The following is a 19,621-nucleotide window of genomic DNA, read 5'->3' on the forward strand; positions in this document are numbered from 1 at the left end:
TTTGTCCTTAAAACACTCTATGAGGTGGGTGCTCTCATTATCCCTATTTTACAGATAAGGATACTGAAGCACAGAGGGGAAAAGTTATGTGACTAAGGCCACACAGTTTGTAAAAGGTGCATCTGGGATTCTAAACAAGGCTGTGTGACTCCAGAGTTTCATGCTCTTAACCATGGTGCCCTGTGAGTGCAGTTATTTAGGAGAACATAGGAACATAGGTTTTTTTTTTTTTTTTGTCCATTTAAAAAAATTTATTCATTTTAATTAAAGGATAATTGCTTTACAATATTGTGTTGATTTCTGCCACACATCAACATGAATCAGCCATAAGTATAATTATGTCCCCTCCCTCTTGAGCCTCCCTCCCACCTCCCACCCCATCCCACCCCTCTAGGTTGCTAAAGAGCCTTGGTTTAAGTTCCCTGAGTCATACAGAAAATTCCCATTGGCTATCTGTTTTACATATGTTAGTGTATATGTTTCCATGTTACTCTCTCCATTTGCCCCACCCTCTCCTTCCCCCAGTGTGTCCCCAAGTCTATTCTCTATGCCTGTGTCTGCATTGCTGCCCTAAAAATAGGTTCATCAGTGCCTTCTTTCTATATTCCATATATATATATATATGTCAATATATGATATTTGTTTTTCTTTCTGACTTACTTCAGTCTGTGTAATAGGCTCTAGGTTGATCCACCTTACTAGAACTGACTCAAATGTGTTCCTTTATATGACTGAGTCCATTATATATATGTACCACAGCCTCTTTATCCATTCACCTGTCAATGGACATCTAGGTTGCTTCCATGTTCTAGCTATTGTAAATAGTGCTGCAGTGAACACTGGGGTATGTGTATCTTTTTCAGTTTTGTTTTCCTCAGGGTATATGCTTAGTAGCAGGATTGCTGGGTGATGTAGTTTTATTCCTAGTTTTTTAGGGTATCTAGGAGAACATAAAGTTTTAACTGAATGGAAACTTGTACTAGCAGTCTGACTGGCACATTTCATAGACATCCCTTCAGCTTACTTATCTTTTGGATTTACTTGCAAAACTTCACCTTAGTCACTAGAAAGAGTGGATACACTTCTGTGGGGAAGACGAGGAGCACTGAGTCACCTTTATTCACAAGTGTCCAGCTCTAACTGCCGCCTGCAAAGCAGTAGAGGGCTAGTACTGCTGCTCCTTAGAGAGGCAGTGCTAGGACAGGGAGCTGGCGGGAAAAGACAGTTCTCATATCTGAGGAAGCTGCAAAACTGTCATATTAGCAAGGCAAAGCAGAAGAAACAGACTGTTTCACTTCCTTCCTTTCCTTTTCCCTGTATTTGCCTTAAAGCTACCCTGGCTCTTTGACCCCAAATGGTCTAGAGAAATGCTTGCTGGGAAAGCACCTTCTCCAAGGGTGCTCACCAGTGAATATCATGGACAGTCCCAGAAATCTCCCCTTTCCCTTGCCCCAGGAATTATTTGGAGCCAGATAGTTCACTAGGGCCAGACAGGAACCTGAGAAGTAACTGTAGAATCTATGAGTGTAAGACTTAAACATCAGTATTGTTAAAATAAGTTTCTTAAGTGATTCTACTGTGCAGCCAGGCCTGTGAGGCACTGAGAGCCTCTTTCTGACTTGACCTCACTTTACAAGAAGAACACTTAGCGTCCATCATACCCTTTAACTGTATGAAAGCTCACATGTGCATTCATGTATGCGTGCTCGCTCTCTCTCTCTCTCACACACACACACACACATTATTTACTTGCTAATTCTATTTCCCCTGATTCCCAGGTAGAGACCATTGGAGATGCTTACATGGTGGCCTCAGGCCTCCCAAAGAGGAATGGCATGAGGCATGCAGCCGAGATTGCAAACATGTCCCTAGACATCCTCAGCTCCGTGGGTACCTTCAAGATGCGGCACATGCCAGAGGTGCCAGTCCGGATTCGAATAGGCCTGCACTCAGGTAACAACCAGCAGCTAAAGTGGGAGAAAACATTATGCACCTCAAGGAAAGGCTGGAAACAGGAGGAAGAGGGTAGTTCTTCCCTGATTATTGGCAGCTGGATTATCCAGGTGTCTAGTGCTACATCATTCCTTTTTGTCTCCCCAAGTTTCCTCTCCTTCCAGCACCTACCCTACCCCAGTGGGCAGAAGCTCTTGTTTTAAGTACCAAACCCTTCCAGTCCACCTTTCTTGTTAGAGCCAACATCTCCGTGTTTATGATACAAGACCAGCCTGCATATGTAGTATTTAAAGGATCATTCCTTTAATTTGTTGAAGTCTCAACTGCTGGAGTATTTTTTTCTCCCACCTCCCTCCTCACTTGCTTGAACATCTTCAGGATGGCCCTTCATTGTACCCTTTCCATCTGTCTTTATACATTCCCAGGTATCTTCTCAGGTCTCTCATCTATTAGCTTCTACTCACCTCCTGTTTATCTTTGCTCTTCTAGGCCCCTTTTCTTCTCCCATCATTTTCATCCCTTTCCTACCATTGTGTAGAAGAATGATTGACATTTATCACGCCATTTCTTCACTATCCACTCCCTCTTTAGCCCCTTTGCCATCTGGCTTCAGCCCTCACCACTTTCCCCAGCCCTAGTCTGCCCCTATCTCTGCAGCATTTGGTATTCTTGACAATTCCCCCCCAATTGGCTTTTATGACCTGCTCCTCACTCTCTGAATGCTTCTTGTCTATTTCATTTACTGGCTCCCTTAGCAATCCCTGCTCTCTAACTGCTCCCACATTTTCTGCAAAGCTCTGAGCTGTGATCTCCTTGCTCTCTGTATGTCCTGACCTTGAATTCATTTCTCAACTCACTCCAAACTGGCTTTCATTTTCTACCGTTGTCTGATAATCTCATCTGTCTTTGTCTGTGTGCATGCTCAGTTGTGTCCGACTCTTTGCGACCCCAGGGACTGTAGCCTGCCAGGCACCTTTGTCCATGGAATATTTCAGGCAAGAATACTGGACTGGGTTGGCATTTCTTTCTCCAGGGGATCTTCCACATTCAGGGATCAAACCTGCATCCTTTGTACCTTCTGCATTGGCAGGCAGATTCTTCACCACTGTGCCACCTGGAAAACCTTCTGTCTTTGTCTATATTGATACGTCCCAGGGTTCTGTCCTTCATCCACTGTTTCTCTCCCCTACTATGCTCTTCTGGGTGATCTCATCCATGTCTGTGGTTTAACTACCACTTGTGTACTGATGACTTCCAACTCCACAACTTCAACACCTGTCTTCTCCCTTAAGCTTCAGCCCTGTATATCAGGCTTACTGCTGACATTTCCATTTGAATGTTCCACACGGACATCAGACCAACACATCCAAAACAGAGTGACTTTCTACCCATATAAATGATCTCCTCTTCCTGTATTTATTTTCTATTTCAGTTGGTGTCACTACCATTCACCTAGTTATTCCAGTTAGTCTTAAGAGTCATCCTCCTTGACTCTGCCCTCACTCTGATCTTCACCATTCAACCAATTACTAAGTCTTACCTTTTCAGTATTTACATTTTACCTTTTCAATATTTCTTGATTCTGTCTTGTTTCTTCCTGACTATCACTACTCAAGTCTAGGCCACCAGCATCTCTTGCCTGGATCACTGCAATAACATCTTCTTGCTTCCACTCTTGCTTCTTTCTATCCATCCTTCTCATAGTTATTATCTTAATCTATCTTTGCTTGCCTGTCCATCCATTAGACTATAAGCTCCTTGATGGCAGGAACCAGATCTTACTCATGTTTATATCCCGAATGCTTAGCACATAGATGATTTTCATTACTTTTCTTTTAAACAGGAGCCTTCATCTCTCATTGCTGCTTCAGTTTCACATTAACAACTCCCCTCGGCACAACTCTTCTTGGATGATTTACCATTACTTCAAATCTTGCATTTCTGAAACTTCAAGTCATCTTTTCCCACAAACCAGCATAAGTTCACAAGCCCACATGCTAATTTTCTCATGGTTGTCAATCAGACAGTCAACATGTCTGTTGGTTCTCCTTCTCTAATGTCTTTCTCTTTTATCACTCCTTTTTGCCTCTCTATCATCACCTCCTTTCCAGTACTTACAACTTTGTGCTTGAGTTACTGCAATAGTCACTTAACTGTTTTCCCTGGTTTTACTTTCTCCCCTTTCAGTGCATTCTATACACTGATGTGAGAAAAAAAAGAAAAAGAATTTTCATCATGTAATTCCCTGCTCAAAATTCTCTAGTGGTTCAAGGTCCACCATCTTGTACAACCCAATAGCCAATCTTGTCTCTAGTTTCTCCCCAGGCACCTGAACTAAGCAGACTGCTTTCTATAAGAGCTTCCCAAAATTCCAAATTCGATCCCAACCACAAACCTTTGATTTTTGTCCCTTTTCTCCTACTCAAATCCAACTCACTCATCAAGATCTAAATCAAATCCTACCTTCTCCATTGGATCTTTTTGGACTGAACCATGCCTTAATAAGCAACCCCTCTCCCATTTTCTAAACTATTAGGCAACTTCTGCCTGTACCATTTATCTTGCCTCAGCCATACATTGTCTTGGATTGTTGCTTAATTGCTTCTGGTTTGGTAGTCTCCTCTCTTCGATTAAACTCTAAATTCCTACAGAACTGAGGCTACATGATACATTTCTTTTTTATTCCCCTTGGTGCCTAGGTCATTGCTCAGTGAATGCTTCTTAATGGGTGAGACATGAATTATAATGAGAAACATAACTTTTGTAGTTTTCTTTTTAACTTTTATTCTTACAAATGAATGTTCAGAAGGAATTTTTTAGAGCAAAAATAATTATTTTGTGTGTGCATGCTTAGTTGCTCAGTCATGTCTGACTCTATGCGACCCCTTGGACTGTAGCCTGCCAGGCTCCTCTGTCCATGGGGATTCTCCAGGCAAGAATACTGGAGTGAGTTGCCATGCCCTCCTCCAGGGGATCTTCCCAACCCGGGGCTCAAACCCAGATCTCTTGCATTGCAGGCGGATTCTTTACCATCTGAGTGACCAGGGAAGCCCTTCTCTAACTCAGGAAACAGCAAAAAGATAATGCTAAACAATTTTCACTTAGAACAGAGACAAGAAAGGTGAGGTTGGAGGCATTTCTAGATCTTTTTGAACTAGATTTTCAGTATGGTTGCTGAAATTTCTTTCAAGTAATGTTCATCCTCTGAACAGTTTTCATGGTTGTATTAAAACGTAAAAGCAAAAACCATTCTAAGGGCAAATAGAAAATATTCTCAAATTATCTTTATATACTACCCTTCCATGCCCCTAACACAAATGATTGAATGTCAACTATACTTCTTTTCAGATTTTCCAACTGTCTTAGCAATAATTCTCTTTATAGACACAATTTGGGAGACATATAACCCCATGGATACCTCCTTCCAACCCTAAGGCACAAGAAAGACTCACATTTTCCCCTTGAAACAAACATGCTTGGATTCTGAATCCCTGCCCAGGTTTTCCTGATTGGGTTTAATGCTTGGTTGTCCATATTGACAGATATAAGCATCTTAGGTGTAACTGTTACTTGGAACAAAGGCATCAATTAGAAGGGTAATCATTTCTGCATTGTCATAAATTTGCTTTCTTGTAGGGCAAAGAGTTCATTACTCACCGTAAGACTTCCTTCAGAGTCCCAGAGCTATTTAGTGGCAACTTTTTTTTTCCATTTATTTTTATTAGTTGGAGGCTAATTACTTTACAATATTGTAGTGGGTTTTGTCATACATTGACATGAATCAGCCATGGATTTACATGCATTCCAAGTGGCAACTTTAATCTTTCTTGCAGCTACATTCCTTCCCTTGGCAGTGTCCTTCTATTAGCATTGGATCATACCTGTTGACTATAATCCTGATTACCTGTGCTCCTCTATAGGGCCGGTTGTTGCTGGAGTGGTGGGCCTCACCATGCCCAGATACTGCTTGTTTGGAGACACTGTGAACACAGCTTCTCGGATGGAATCAACAGGGTTACGTGAGTACCTCTAGAGAAATGAATGGGATGGTAATCTCCTGCTACTGGGAAAGTGATTCTTTCTCAAGAGAGGGGAAAGAGAACAGAGATGTTTGAATGTTTCAAAGAATTATTAAAAGGTAATTTGAGAATCTTAAGGGGATGTAACACACAGGTTTTTGTCTCTAATGGCAAACCAGTAGGGGGTGATGTTGGACTGAACATGTACCTTTCTTGTTTTAGAAATGAAGCTGTAGCTAGGTGACACTGAAACAGCCAGCAATTCGATCAAAACAACAAAAAAAATCCTTTGGGTAAAGGAAAAAATTGGCCAGCCTGGTGGGTTTGTGGGCATCATATTGAAAAAAGAAATAAGAAAGGCACTGACAGTTTTAGTTTTTCAACTAGTTTGTAGAGACACACCCAGAGTCAACTACCTCCCAACCAGCTGATGTTTCCTGCTTCAGTCCTCTTTTGAACTAGTTAGGACCCCAGGAGGTCTGGCTTCATCAAAGCACCCTCAAATTTAGCTAGCAATAATTCTTCAATCTGAGGAGCTTGGAATTCTGAAATAATTTCAACTTGCCTGTATATAAAACTCTTAGCTTCTATCAAACCAGGTATGGTATCAAAGATGCCATTTCTCCCCCATTGCTTTGAGAAGAAAACTATACAAACCATTATGCCATTTGTCTGTGGCTGACAACACTTTCTTGTTTATTTCCTATCACTCCTAAGGCAATGTCAGAATCACAATGTGCTTTACCTATATCATAGTTAGGCAAAGTGATTTGTTCAAGCTAATATAAAAAAACAGAGACAACAATAGATTTTATATACAGTTTTCATGGATTACATATTAGAAAAAAATCACTTAAGCCCTTAGCAGCCCTGGCTCTGGCAGCTACTAAGCAAGACAAGCTCTTCTCAAACTTCAGCAGTGTATGCAACCTAGTCCCTGATGATATGGTGGCTTATATCACAGTGGGTGGTGCCCTGTCTGACCCCACATCTCATCACTCATGTGCAGAAACAGGCCTGTACAATAGGTCCAGTCTTAGTCAATCTAGCCCAAGCAGCCATGATAAAGGAGGCAGCACGGAACTTAGAAGCTGTTGTCAGAATAAATTTTCTGACATCTGGCAAAGTCTTCAAATGCCGCAGACATGGCAGAGGCCATGGGAGTAGTCATCCAGGAACCGCTGCAGGCGTATAACTTTGCTCTGGAAGTGCAACCCAGGAGGAAGTGAAACTGGCACAGAAGTCTGGACTGATGTAAGCCTGTAGAACAGTGAAGTCATATTCTGGTCTGCACCAGGGAGACTCCACACATTATGTTGTCAATACAGAGCTGAGAGCGGAAAGTGGATTTTCAGATTCAGTCAGCACCTTGTCCAGGGATCAGATAGAAAGTAGAAAATGGAGTGAATCATGCACCGCAGATGTATATGAAGCACTGACTCTGTAAGGAAGGCATTGTGAGGGATATAGAGAAGTATACATATGTAGTCTGTGTACTACAGAAACTGGTTAGAGTGCTTTTCTGGAAGCTAATGACTGTGACTGAAACATAACATTAAGTGCTACTCCTGACTGAAGACCTGTAAAGAGGTAGCTTCTAAGTTCGTGTTGGATATGAGATTAGGATGCATCATAGGTCTATTTTTAAAAAATCAGTTTCATCAACACCTCTTTTATGCTCAGTTGAATCTGCTGATTCTAAAATGGAAGTGACTAGTGACCCAGCCCTGGAGTGATCTTCCTTGCCACACAACTGGATGGTGGTTGGAATCAGCTATCTCTCTGTGTTGAACTATGTGTTCCCCATCAGGAGGATTATTCTATTGAGATATTCCCTCATGACCAGATGCTGGTGGAATGTCACACATAGGGCTAGCTAGGGACACACTAGGTGACTTTTAAGAACCATTTGGAGTGGAGGTTTGGGGATGACCATGAAGTAGTGAGGAAGACACAAATGACAATACTGAGCTGTCAAGAGAAGGAAAGTCATTGTAGAAGACAGCAAAAATTTCTTGCGGTTCTTTTCACTCATGCCATGTACTCGGATTATACTCAGATTCTAAAAGAATTATTGGGAACATTGTAAAGCAAATATACTCCAACAAAAAATAATAAATGAAAGAAAAAGAATTATTAGGTTAGCTGATAAGTTTTCCACTAAATCTTATGCGAAAACCCAAACGAACTTTTTGGCCAGCCTCAATACTTTCTCAAGTGTGTGTGGGACTGTCTTGGACTTTTATTGACCACTCAGCCTGAACAAGATCTTACTTCCCAGGAAGACAGTTTTCAGGACAGTTAAGGATCCTACCTCAGTAAAATGATTGCTCTTCACCAAAGAATTACACTTAATTTCTGAATAGACGTTTTAGTCATAGTTCCCCAGTCTCTTATCCTAAGTTGGTATTAGTTGGAAAATCATTCATTTATGTGTGTACACAGCTAGAGGCATCTGCCAAAAAGATAGCTATAGATGTAGTCACCACACAATGTTGGCAGAGGTCTTGGGACATTTCTCATTGATGTCTCATTTTAAGTATAGCAGTGTTGAAAGATAGTTGGATGAATGTGTATGGAAAAGATACCCTTTTGTCTCTTAAGTAGGATATGCCAACCTTGAGGGTTCAGCCCCAGCAGCAGCCTGTGAGACTGTAACTTCCCTCAGAGGAGGTCACATTTCAGCTGAGGGCAAGTAGTGGTTGCTGTTTTCTTCATCTCAACCATTTCTATTGCATGGCCTTTCATCTGAGATAGTAGACCAGGAGGCTGACAGGTGCTACAGCTAATGCTTTATTTGGGCCTGGTGAGGAAGACCATCCCTTCCCCTTACCTCCTCCTGTGAAACCCTAACTGAAGCATACTCTCTCTCTCAGGGAATCTGCTTAGGGTCTCGTCCATTTAGAAGTGGGAACATTTATGACATTAATATTCTGTCACTGATTTTACCTGAAAGGACCCAGAGTCATGCCTCTCTTGCTTTTGCAGCTTATCGCATTCACATCAGTCATAGCACAGTGACAATTCTTCGAACCCTGGGTGAAGGCTATGAAGTGGAGCTTCGAGGAAGAACAGAGCTCAAGGTATAATGTCCTTTTGTTTTTTGAGTCAAACCACTTGGACACACCTGCTTCTGGAGAGGTCGTGGTCTGCTGAAAGTGTTTACCTGGGTGTTTGAGACTCAGAGCTGTAATTCGGGCAGAATTCTCAATTCCATGTGTGGTTCCCCAAAGATCATTCCCTTTGCCTCAGTTTTCATCTCTTTAAAATATGGCTGCAGTGAGAAGGATTGTTAAAAGTCCCTCTGCATTTTTCAGACTGTGAGTTGCATTTTTCTCTCTTAAAAAATTGCCCAGAATTTTGCATTATTATTTACATTGTCTGACTTCCATCTCATTTAGTATCTGGAAGTGCCAGGTGTTGTTCAATAAACTACACTACTGGGGAGTTTGGATTTTCTGTCCATTGGCTTGGTGGCCTTCCTTTCACATTTTTCATCCACAGCATCAATCCCCTGTGTACAGAGAAGCTTTATGTATTTCCCCAAGGACCAGTAAGAATGAAGTCAGTTCTGATGAAAGACAAACATAGCACCTTTTCTTTGTGAGGACTATCAATTGATCTAGGATTCAGGGTTAGACTAATCTCTCTCTTTCTTTTTCACCATTTCCACTGGATTCTTTTCATCTTCCTCTGGATGGCCCTAGGGTCCCTGGTGGTCCCAGCTGTAAGAGACTCTAGAGATTTGATCATTTAATGCCTTCAAATTTCAGATGAAGAGCCAAGGCCCAAAATGATGAAGTAATTTGATCAGGGTCACATAGTCAATTGACAGCAGAGTCAAGCCATAACCCAGGAAGCCTGACTTCTCCTTCATTAATCTTTCTCTTTTAAAATAATGTTTATTTATTTATTTTTGTCTGTGCTAGGTGTTTGTTACTTTCTTTAGTTGTGGCGAGTTGGGGCTACTCTTCATTGCAGCATGTGGGCTTTTCATTTCAGTGGCTTCTCTTGTGTAGCATGGGATCTAGGGAATGTGGGCTCAGTAGTTGAGGCTCCCCAGCTCTAGAACACAGGCTCAATAGTTGTGGCACATGGGCTTAGTTGCCCTTCTGCATGTGGGATCTTCCCAGACCAGAGATTGAACCCATGTCTCCTGCATTGGCAGGCAAATTCTTTTCCACTGAGCCACCAGGGAAGCCCTAGTAGTCTTTCTATGATACCATTGTGCATGAAAATTATTTTCTCAGTGATTATTCTCTGTGTGTAGTTGCTCAGTCAAGTCTGACTCTTTGTGACCCTATGGACTATAGCCCACCAGGCTCCTCTGTCCATGGGGATTCTCCAGGCAAGAATACTGGAGAGGGCTGCCATTCCTTCCTCCAGGGGATCTTCCCAACCTAGGGATCAAACCCAGGTCTCCCTCATTGCAGGCGGATTCTTTACTGTTTGAGCCATCAAGGAAGCCCAAATCTCCGGCAAAGCAAAATCTGGGCACTGAGTGATGCATAATTTGTTTCTGTCACTGGTATGCCTTCCCCAAATGGTTGCATTTTACATATAAAGGAATTTCAGAAGTCAGAGATCGAAAAGCCTGATTATAGTTGATCAGTTAATTCCTTCTATGGCTAATCCTAGATTGTCCCTTCCAATAGATCCTTAATGTCTTCTAGCAGGGGGAATAGATCACTTATTAGGGGACAGAGGTTTCTTTCCCACCTCTGCAGAGAACACAAAGATATGATGGAGTGGTGATATTACATGGGCAATGAATCAAGTCACCCAAGGCTTTTGTGATCCCTCTATATATTTGGTCATTTCTCAGCAGAGGAGGACAAAGGTGGCTTAGTTTCCTTAAGCACTTGCCTCCCTATGTTACTAAACACAAATTCCCTCATTTAAGAGAGAACTTAAGGACTGAAGAGGTGCCACTTTATGCAACTGAAAAGGAAAAATATGCCTTCACCACCCGCGCCCCCCCCCCCCAGATTTTTATTGCCTCCTGCCATACTGGTTAGGAATAATCACACCTTTGGGTGGTTCACAGACAAAAGCAGGACTACTTCAAAAGGGCCCTTTGCAATGTCATAGTTTCCCCTATCCCAGGGAATATGGAGGAAGAGGCAGCAAGAGGCTGCCCCCTAAGGCCAGCCACATCAGGCCTTGGTTATTGGGTTATCAGGGGCTTCCTGAGGAAGAGAGATTGAGAGGGAGATACTGAGAGAGAAGTGAGGGTGCCCCAGGGGAAAGGAAGGACCAGCGAGAAGAAAGATAAGGATGGGAAGTAAGACCCAAAGGAAGGAAGGAAGAAGAGGGGAGATCTTTTCTGTCTCTGAGCCTCCACCTCCCCACCAGGGAAAGGTATTGACTATCACCTAGTAGGGACTGAGGGACAGAGGATTCCTTGTCCCTTGAGGATATGCAATATATTCCAGCACACTTCAAAAACTCTGTTTCAACATTTCCACCCCTCATCCACTCTGTGCTGCTGGAAAGCATGAATTGCTCTAGTACATGGGTCAGAAGGACCATATTTGATGGGGAGCCAGGTGTGATTTCAAAGTTGATGGCCAAAAGCATCCTCTCCTTCCAGCTGGCTGATGCTTAAAATTCCTCCATCAGAGCCTCTTCTCTTAAGCTCAAGGCTTGGCGCCATCATCAACAACACTCTCCTCCGCCAACCCCATCCCCTCTCCATTGGAGTGATGACGCTTTAAGTTGTTTCTCTTAGTGGGATCAAAGATGTGGGTTGGGTTGGCTGAGAGAAGAAAACACAGAGCAGTTGAGTAATTGGGTGGGTGAGGGGTGGGTACAAAGAAAGACACCAAAATAAGGAAGCTTAGAAGAAGACACATTGAGAGATGAGAAGCTCATGCTCTCTAGGAAGTTGTCCCACTGTCCACTCCAACCCCCTCTTGTGCTGTGCTGTGCTTAGTCGCTCAGTTGTGTCCAACTCTTTGCGACCCCATGAACTATAGCCTACTAGGATCCTCTGTCCATGGGGATTCTCCAGGTAAGAATACTGGAGTGGGTTGCCATGCCCTCCTCCAGGGGATCTTCCCAACTCAGGGATTGAACCCAGGTCCCCCGCACTGCAGGCAGATTCTTCACTGTCTGAGCCACCAGGGAAGCCCAGGAATACTGGAGTGGGTAGCCTATCACTTCTTCAGGGGATATTTCTGACCCAGGAATCAAACCAGGGTCTCCTGCATTGCAGGCAGATTCTTTACCAGCTGAGCTACCACAGTGGCACAAAAATCATCAGTGCTTAACTGGCTATTTCTTTTTTTTGCAGTATTTTTCTCCAAGTAGCCTGGTGATAAGTCATCTTATTACCTCGTCTCTTACATGAATGAGTCCTGCTTCACTTATCATTTTCCTGACAAGTTTGAAGCTCCTTGCTGAGACTTTGTATATATCTAGGCTTATCACATGCTTTTGCCAGGACTTCTCAGGTAGATTTACATTCTAAAAAGATTTTCCCAAATGGTTGTTCTCAGGTGGTTTCTGTTGTCTTTGCCAGAGGTGGACATTTACACACCAGCAATTGAGCTAAGCAGTAATGAAGTTGTACTGACAGAGTCATGAAGGTTAGAAGGTCTGGTCTGTAATTCTTGTCCCATCGATGACTCAACGTGTGACATTGGACAAATAACTTTATCTTCCCTGTGCTTCCATTTCTCAACATAGAGTCCCCTTCTGACCTGTGATTATCAGGAAACTCATTAATTGCAAGCTTTAAAATTACCAACAGCTGCTTTTTGGTTGCTAGACCTGCCCCTTGACTCCAGTGTGTGGGAAAAGTTATGCAGTGGAGAGGGAAGAACATTTAAACTTTGGCTTCTACATGTTAACTAGACTTATTGTTGTGATCCTGAAACTAACATAATTCTTTGTTTGTTGTTCAGTTGCTCAGTTGCTCTTCGTAACACCATGGACTGCAGCACGCTCAGCTTCCCTGTCCTCCACTACGTTATATGTCAATTCCACCTCCATAAAATATAGAAAGTCATAATAAAAAATAAATAAAGTTTATAGTCTAGCAGAGTTGGGATCAAAGTCCCACCTATGCCACGTCATTTTATAATGATAAACAAGGGCCCCATTTGCAGAATGAAGTTAATAATAAACCTGTTTTCCAGAGTTTTTATGAGGATTAAATAAGACAGGAGATGTCTTAAATGTGTCAGGCCAAAGGAAGGTGCTATTATTTGGGGGGTCTCTGGGACTGCCTAGGGATTGATACTGAGTCAAAGAGTTCGCTTTAGGCTTTAGTTGTTGCTTACTTGTTTCCCCACTCTCTCTCTCTCCTTTCAGCAGAATTTTGGAGTATGATGGGTAAACAGAGAGCTAGGATTCTAAGAATTCTCCTGGATGGGCTCCAAAACCTCAGAGCACCCCTGGAGCTCCCCAGCATATTCTTTGATTTGGAAGCTTGCCTGAGTCCATAACAGTCCCATCCCATTTTGCAACCATTAGTTTTGGCATCCCAGCATGTCCTAGGACTCACCCAAATATCTGGACAGTCCTGGCATCTGCAAAAGTTCCCTTGGGTATTGGCATGCTGTCCTGATAGCTTCTAGAGCTCAAGAAAAACAGTTGACTATGGCTGGGGCCTGGGGTCAAGTTTTGAGAGTATGTTTTACCAAAGCGAGGTCCAATGACACAGTGAGTATTCCAAATACTCAAGCGATTAGAATGCCAGGGAATGGAATAGTCTCTGTTTATTGAGCACCTATTCTATATGAGATGCCGAACTAGATTCTGTGAGGAAAAGAAACTGCTTAAGAGGCAGAAGAGTTGGGCTTCTGTTTAGGGCCCAAGATATGGCCTGATAATTGTTTTTATTTAACTACACTGTGAGCTCCTTGAGGACAAATCCATCTCTGTATTTTCAGCCCAGGCACAATGAGGGTGAAATAAATTTAAGAATGAGTGATATGAGCATATTTTCAAGTTGCTCACTTCTTCTGGTCCCAAATAGTTCAATTATACGAGCTTAGGGTGGGTTGGCTGTCTGTTCAGAGAGGTTGGGCTGTTGTGGTGTTCTCTTCCTCATAGAGGGCTCACTCAGAGCCTTGAACCAAATATTTGTGAAAAGTTTTAAGATTCTCCAATTAAATATGCTAATAATTATTATGGTTGTTGTCATGATTGTTAAGGGATGAATACATGTGATATAATGGATTTGATATTTAAAGGGGCAAACCAAATTGGAATTTCTAAGTTAAGCAATTTAGAACTGTTCCAAATAAGATCTGCTGAGAGTGAGACCATATTTCAGATTAATGAGTTGGAAACACATCCCATTAGTTTTCTCAGTCTTGGTAAACACATTTTCCCCTTATGGATTGGGGGAAATGGGAGGACAGACAAAACAGAATTGAAAGGAGGAGAGAGAACCATGCTGTTGAGGAGGACTGATTGAAGAAGAGGGGAGGGCAGGGCAGGGGCAGAAAATGTGGCTCTTTGGAAGTCATCACTCAGGCTCTGGGGCAAAGAACTTGAGTTTACATTCTTTTTCTCTTCTCGGACCTGTGGTTCTTGACAGTCGACTAGTGGGGCTGTAGGCGGAGGCCTCCCTGGGGTCTCTCTCTACCTGTAAGACCTTGGCAGGAAGAAAAGAAACACTGCAGAAATGCAGACTTCTCAAAGCAGCCAGGATGCCCTGGGCTTAAGAACCAAGTTGCATGGTGTGCTTTCCATTTTTATTCCCTTTTTGGGTTTTGTGACAGCCACTGGATGGTGGAGGGCTGCAGGGAGGTGGACTCTGAACGTATGTACTCTGGGTACAAAAGACAACAGGTTGACTAATGCCAAAAGATCAGGGCAAAAATGACAGACAAAATCTTCGATTGAACATACAGCTCTTTGGCAGCAGTGAAGCGAAACAGCCACATATTCCCAAAGATGGAGCTGTGTGGCGGCGGGTAGGCAAAACATCTAGATGACAACTTGAAATGCTGTTCGCTTTTCATCTAGCTGTGGTGGCAGCTTATGGAGCTTTTCTGTGTGTGTGTGTGTGTGTGTGTGTGTTAGTTTCTCAGTCATGTCCAACTCTTTGCAACCCCATAGACTGCAGCCCACCAGGCCCCCCCTGTCCATGGGATTCTCCAGGCAAGAACACTTGCCATTTCCTTGTCTGAGCCTTAGGTATATATGACAAGGAAGCATATTGGAAGGAAGATGCCACGGAGTGGGGACAAGGGGAAAGCAGAGGCAGTTTCTGAGCCAAATGGAATGTTTGTAGACATTCCATTCCTATTGACCAGAAAGACTTTTTTAGAAACATTGATTATAGTACCTTTAAGATTTTCCATCTTTTCTCTAATAAGGGCAGAGGCACAGAAGAGACCTTCTGGCTGGTTGGGAAAAAGGGCTTCACGAAGCCCCTTCCTGTGCCCCCACCAGTGGGCAAAGATGGGTAAGTGGAGATCACACCTAATTAGCGTCTTCCCATGCCCCTCTCTGCCACATCCTCTTCGCTAACTATTTTTGCGTTGCTCCTGCCCCACAGGCAAGTGGGCCATGGCCTGCAACCAGTAGAGATCGCAGCCTTCCAAAGAAGAAAAGCAGAAAAGCAGCTGGTGAGAAACAAGCCATAAGGTAATGGCCGGCAGGGAAACAGAGCCCAGGAGCTGGCCAAACTTTCAAAGCTGGGGCTCCCTTTGGCATGGGTGCTGGTGTCCGCCTACACTCTGTTGGCAGAGTGTGATGGAGTTGGCGAGATTCCAAGGTCTACTGAGTTGTGCAAAAACCTTGAGTGGAGGCCTGTTTCAGAGCGAGCTGCCTCAGAGGGAGGCTGACTGCCCCAGCCTGAGAGAGCTCCTTGCCTCCTGCACTGATAACATGTTTGAATGTTAAAAGGCTGGCCTCATTATCCAGTTCTCAGGCAGGTGCACCCATCTCTCCCATTGTCCAGCACCTGGGCCACATGGTGGGCCACCTCGGGCCTTTAGAGATATTCTTCTATCTAAGCCACACGGCAAGATGCTTATGTCATTTCCTCTTGCAGCCCTGCCTGATTGCTTCTGAGGTTGGTCTTGCCAACCAAAATAAGACTGGCAACTTCTTAACTGCCTGGCTTGAATTCAGGACAATTTCCTTCATCTCTCCTCCCTGACAAGAAGGGTATCATTCCCAAGCAAAAACAACAGATCAATTATCAAGGATTCTCCCCCATGTATCTCTCTCGGAAGAATCCAGTGCCTTATTGGGCTCCTGTCAGTGTCTCTTCTCTTATCTTGCTTTCTTATTCCTTCATTCACGGAGACACTGACCCTCAGACCATCACTTCCTCCACATAGCCTTGGAAATCACAAGATTCTAAAGTAAACGTTCGGGCGTCTCCACACACTCCTGTTTCCTTGTCTTTTTAACATGTTCCAGAATAATCACAATTCTAGCTGCTACACAACGACCAAAGGCCATATACTTCCTCTTTTCCCAGTGGCTTCTGTTAACTTTGTCTGCTGTTGATGACTGCTTTTCTCCTAAGAAAGCCAAGGTATCCTCATTTCTGTGATGATCACAGGTATCCTCTCTGAGTTAGAACATTTATGCTTCAGAAATCTCCTGTACTGAGCACATGGCTGCCCTGCAGCCCCTGCACCACCCTCTGCCACCCTGCTACCTGGGCCTGGGCTCTGTTCTTTTCTGTTGACCAGTACAAGCAAATAAGCAACTGGTCTCTGTCTCTCTGACTCTCTCTCGCAGCAGAAAAGGGTTTGGAAGCTCTTGAAGGGTTTTCCCTTTGGTAGGGTAGCATGGGCATTGGAGGTACTGTACAAGAACCTATGCATTCCTAAGAATGTGTTGGAGTTGGCAGCAGAAAACACTGAAGCAGGCTTACCATCATTGGCTGTGTGCTGGGTAGCACTTTTCCAGCATTGCAGCTGGGTGTGACTGAGGCCAATTACACTCACTCATTTGGGTCCCCTTGCTAGAGGGGAAGATGCTGTGGGCCGTGAGTCTATGGGACAGATTGAAGCCAATTGGCTCAAAAGTGAATTTGACCACTGGCCTCATTAGCATGGGCTTCCCTGGTGGCTTAACGGTAAAGAATCTGCCTGCAATGCAGGAGATACAGGTTTGATCCCTGGGTTGGGAAGATCCCTTGGAGAAGGGCATGGCTACCCACTCCAGTATTCTTGCCTGGAGAATCCCCTGGACAGAAGAGCTTGGTGAGCTTTGCAACCACAAGGTTGCAAAGAGTCGGACACAACTTAGTGACTGAACAGGCACGCAGTCATTAGCACTTGGGCTTTAATCAGCATGTTAATTGGCCACAATGGCCTTGGCAGGTTGTGCAAATCACAAAAATCCTCAAAAAGAGCACCCCCAATAAATTTTAGAAGGCTTGACCTAAATCCAAGAGTTCCCAGACATTTCACTTACCTCTCATTAAATGTTCTATGTTGCTGTCACCCAGTAACACCACCTATTCCAGAATGTTTCCAACTTTTTATGACTTTTCAGGTTGACCCTTAGTGAGATAGAGCCAACTTATGAAAGACCTGCAAGACCATGGGAGCCATTGAGGAGAAACTCAAAAACCTTTAGAGAGCACTGTGGTGTCAGACAGGGTGGGAGGAAAGATCCTGAGAAAGGGGGTATAACTTTGGTGAGCTGACTCCAGGACTTGCCTTTCAGTCTGTGCCCTGCTGTCTACTATAGCTTCTTCCTCTTGTCCTCCAATATCTACCATTTCCTAAAACTTCCTCGAGGTTACTACTTTATCTGTTTACTTTCCCTTAAATTTCATCAGCTGTGGTTCATGTGGGATTGACAAGCCTCCTCTTAGATATACCATTAGTTAAGTGTTGCTCATTCTTGTCCAACTCTTTGCAACCTCATGGACTGCAGCCTGCCAGGCTGCTCTGTCCATGGGATTCTCCAGGCAAGAATATTGGAATGGGGAGCCAGTCCCTCCTCCAGGGGATCTTCCCAACCCAGGGATCAAACCCGGGTCTCCTGCATTGCTTTCAGATTCTTTACCGTCTGAGCCACCAGGGAAGCCCAGATATACCACAGATATACCTTTTGGAGAGGAAGGGGCAATTCATCTAATATTATAATGTAGTTGAACTGAGCTACATGCTCAGGAGGACTGGGAACTTTCATTTTCATGTGGACTAGGAGAAATGAAGAAGTTGGCAGTTTTGAAGAATGAAGGATCACAGTGGAGGCCTTGGGACGAGACAAAAGCAGTGAATCCCTAGGAGATGGAAGAAGGGTGAAAACAAGTATGAGGGTGGGAAAGTCTGTTTAGATTCCCTTACTTCAAAACTTATGCTTTGTGTTTTCCTTGAACCCAAAGAATGGGAAGAAAGCATGCTTTTCCTTCTGCTCTCAAGACCTAGGACCTCCATGAGAGAGCCAATACAACTCTGCTTCATGTGGTGTGGGCAGCCTTTGTGGACTGGCCTAGAAACTTGACCACCACATATATAACAGCTTCCATGCAGCAAGGCATTCCAAATTCCAAATCATTGACTTACAAATGTTTAGGACACATCTCATTAGTTAATTAAGAATTAGCTATATATTAATATGCCTCCTCTTTTGTGTTAAAATTGGTAAAAAACAAACAAACAACAAAAAACCTTGTTAATAGCAACATTATGCAACTGTAATTATGCAGTCCTGACAAATGTAATGATGTTTATTTGTTCAACAATCCAGGTAAGTTCAGCAATTTGCAAGCTGCTGGTGGAGTAGCATGGTATTGCAGGGTTGGAATCATTCATATTGAAAGCCTATGAAAGGCCTAGGATGGGGAAGGTATACTTACTGTTTCCTCTTTCTCCCACCCAGGAGTGAAGGGCTCCATGATTGGAATCTTCTCTTGGTGAAGCAGTGGAAAAGCTTGCTTCAGTTCAACAAATTGATCTGCCTGGGCAAGAAATTAGTGAACGATGTTACCTCTGAGGATGACCAATCTCTAGGGTTACTCAAGCCTAATTCTACTGAAAAGGGGCCCCTGGGAAATAACCTTAATAAGCTTTGCTCACTATACATCTATTCCCAAAAGACCATTTGAATGTATACTACAATGAATGTGAACCCTAAAGAAGGGCAGAGAACCACCTCCAAGTTTAGTCATTCCAAAATAGCAGGCCCTACTTGGACTAAGATAAGAAGGTCTCTATTTTCACAGAAAAAAGTAGGAGGCACTTTGTTTTCTTTTTCATTTCGTTTGAATCTCTAGAAAGTATTTAATGAGCATAATTTATAACTCAGATACTATGAGATTAGTGCCAGGAAAAAAAATCTTCCAGCGAACATACATCTGAATCCCAGTGCACTGTGACCTCAGTTGGCTGGAATGCATAGGCAGGAGGAGGGGGGAGAAGGATCTGGTTGATTGTGTTGTTTGGATAACTGAGGGCTAAAAAGAAGTTCCTTTGTTTTCTGATCGCTTATTACTCAAAATCTTTCCAAAACTGCCATGGTCTCTTTTCTTGTCTAAGTAAGGAGAATTTAGGTAACATAATTGAATTGTCCTTGCTAGGTGAGTAGCTCACTGGGTCTCATGGTCATATTCTGAACATTGACAGAGCAGAGATACTGTCAGGGTAAAAGATATAGAAGTCATAGACCGACTTGAGCAATTCCCTTAAAGTGTGGTACTTTCCCTCCCTTTTCCT

The 19,621-nt window shown here is 43.3% G+C and overlaps 1 protein-coding gene across 1 annotated transcript in view; it reads left to right on the forward strand.

The window, feature by feature from the left end:
* GUCY2F (guanylate cyclase 2F, retinal) overlaps window positions 1–18,882 on the forward strand; it is a 123,902-nt gene extending 105,020 nt beyond the window's left edge. The window contains exons 17-22 of the mRNA XM_043459087.1: window positions 1,779–1,953; window positions 5,874–5,972; window positions 8,961–9,055; window positions 15,308–15,396; window positions 15,490–15,578; window positions 18,789–18,882. Of these exons, the coding sequence (XP_043315022.1) occupies window positions 1,779–1,953; window positions 5,874–5,972; window positions 8,961–9,055; window positions 15,308–15,396; window positions 15,490–15,577 (546 nt within the window). The 3' untranslated portion in view covers window position 15,578; window positions 18,789–18,882. The remainder of the gene's footprint in view (window positions 1–1,778; window positions 1,954–5,873; window positions 5,973–8,960; window positions 9,056–15,307; window positions 15,397–15,489; window positions 15,579–18,788) is intronic.
* Window positions 18,883–19,621: the final 739 nt, after the last annotated feature.

The sequence above is a fragment of the Cervus canadensis genome, chromosome X (assembly GCF_019320065.1).
Source record: "Cervus canadensis isolate Bull #8, Minnesota chromosome X, ASM1932006v1, whole genome shotgun sequence".
Taxonomy (NCBI): Eukaryota; Metazoa; Chordata; class Mammalia; order Artiodactyla; family Cervidae; genus Cervus; species Cervus canadensis.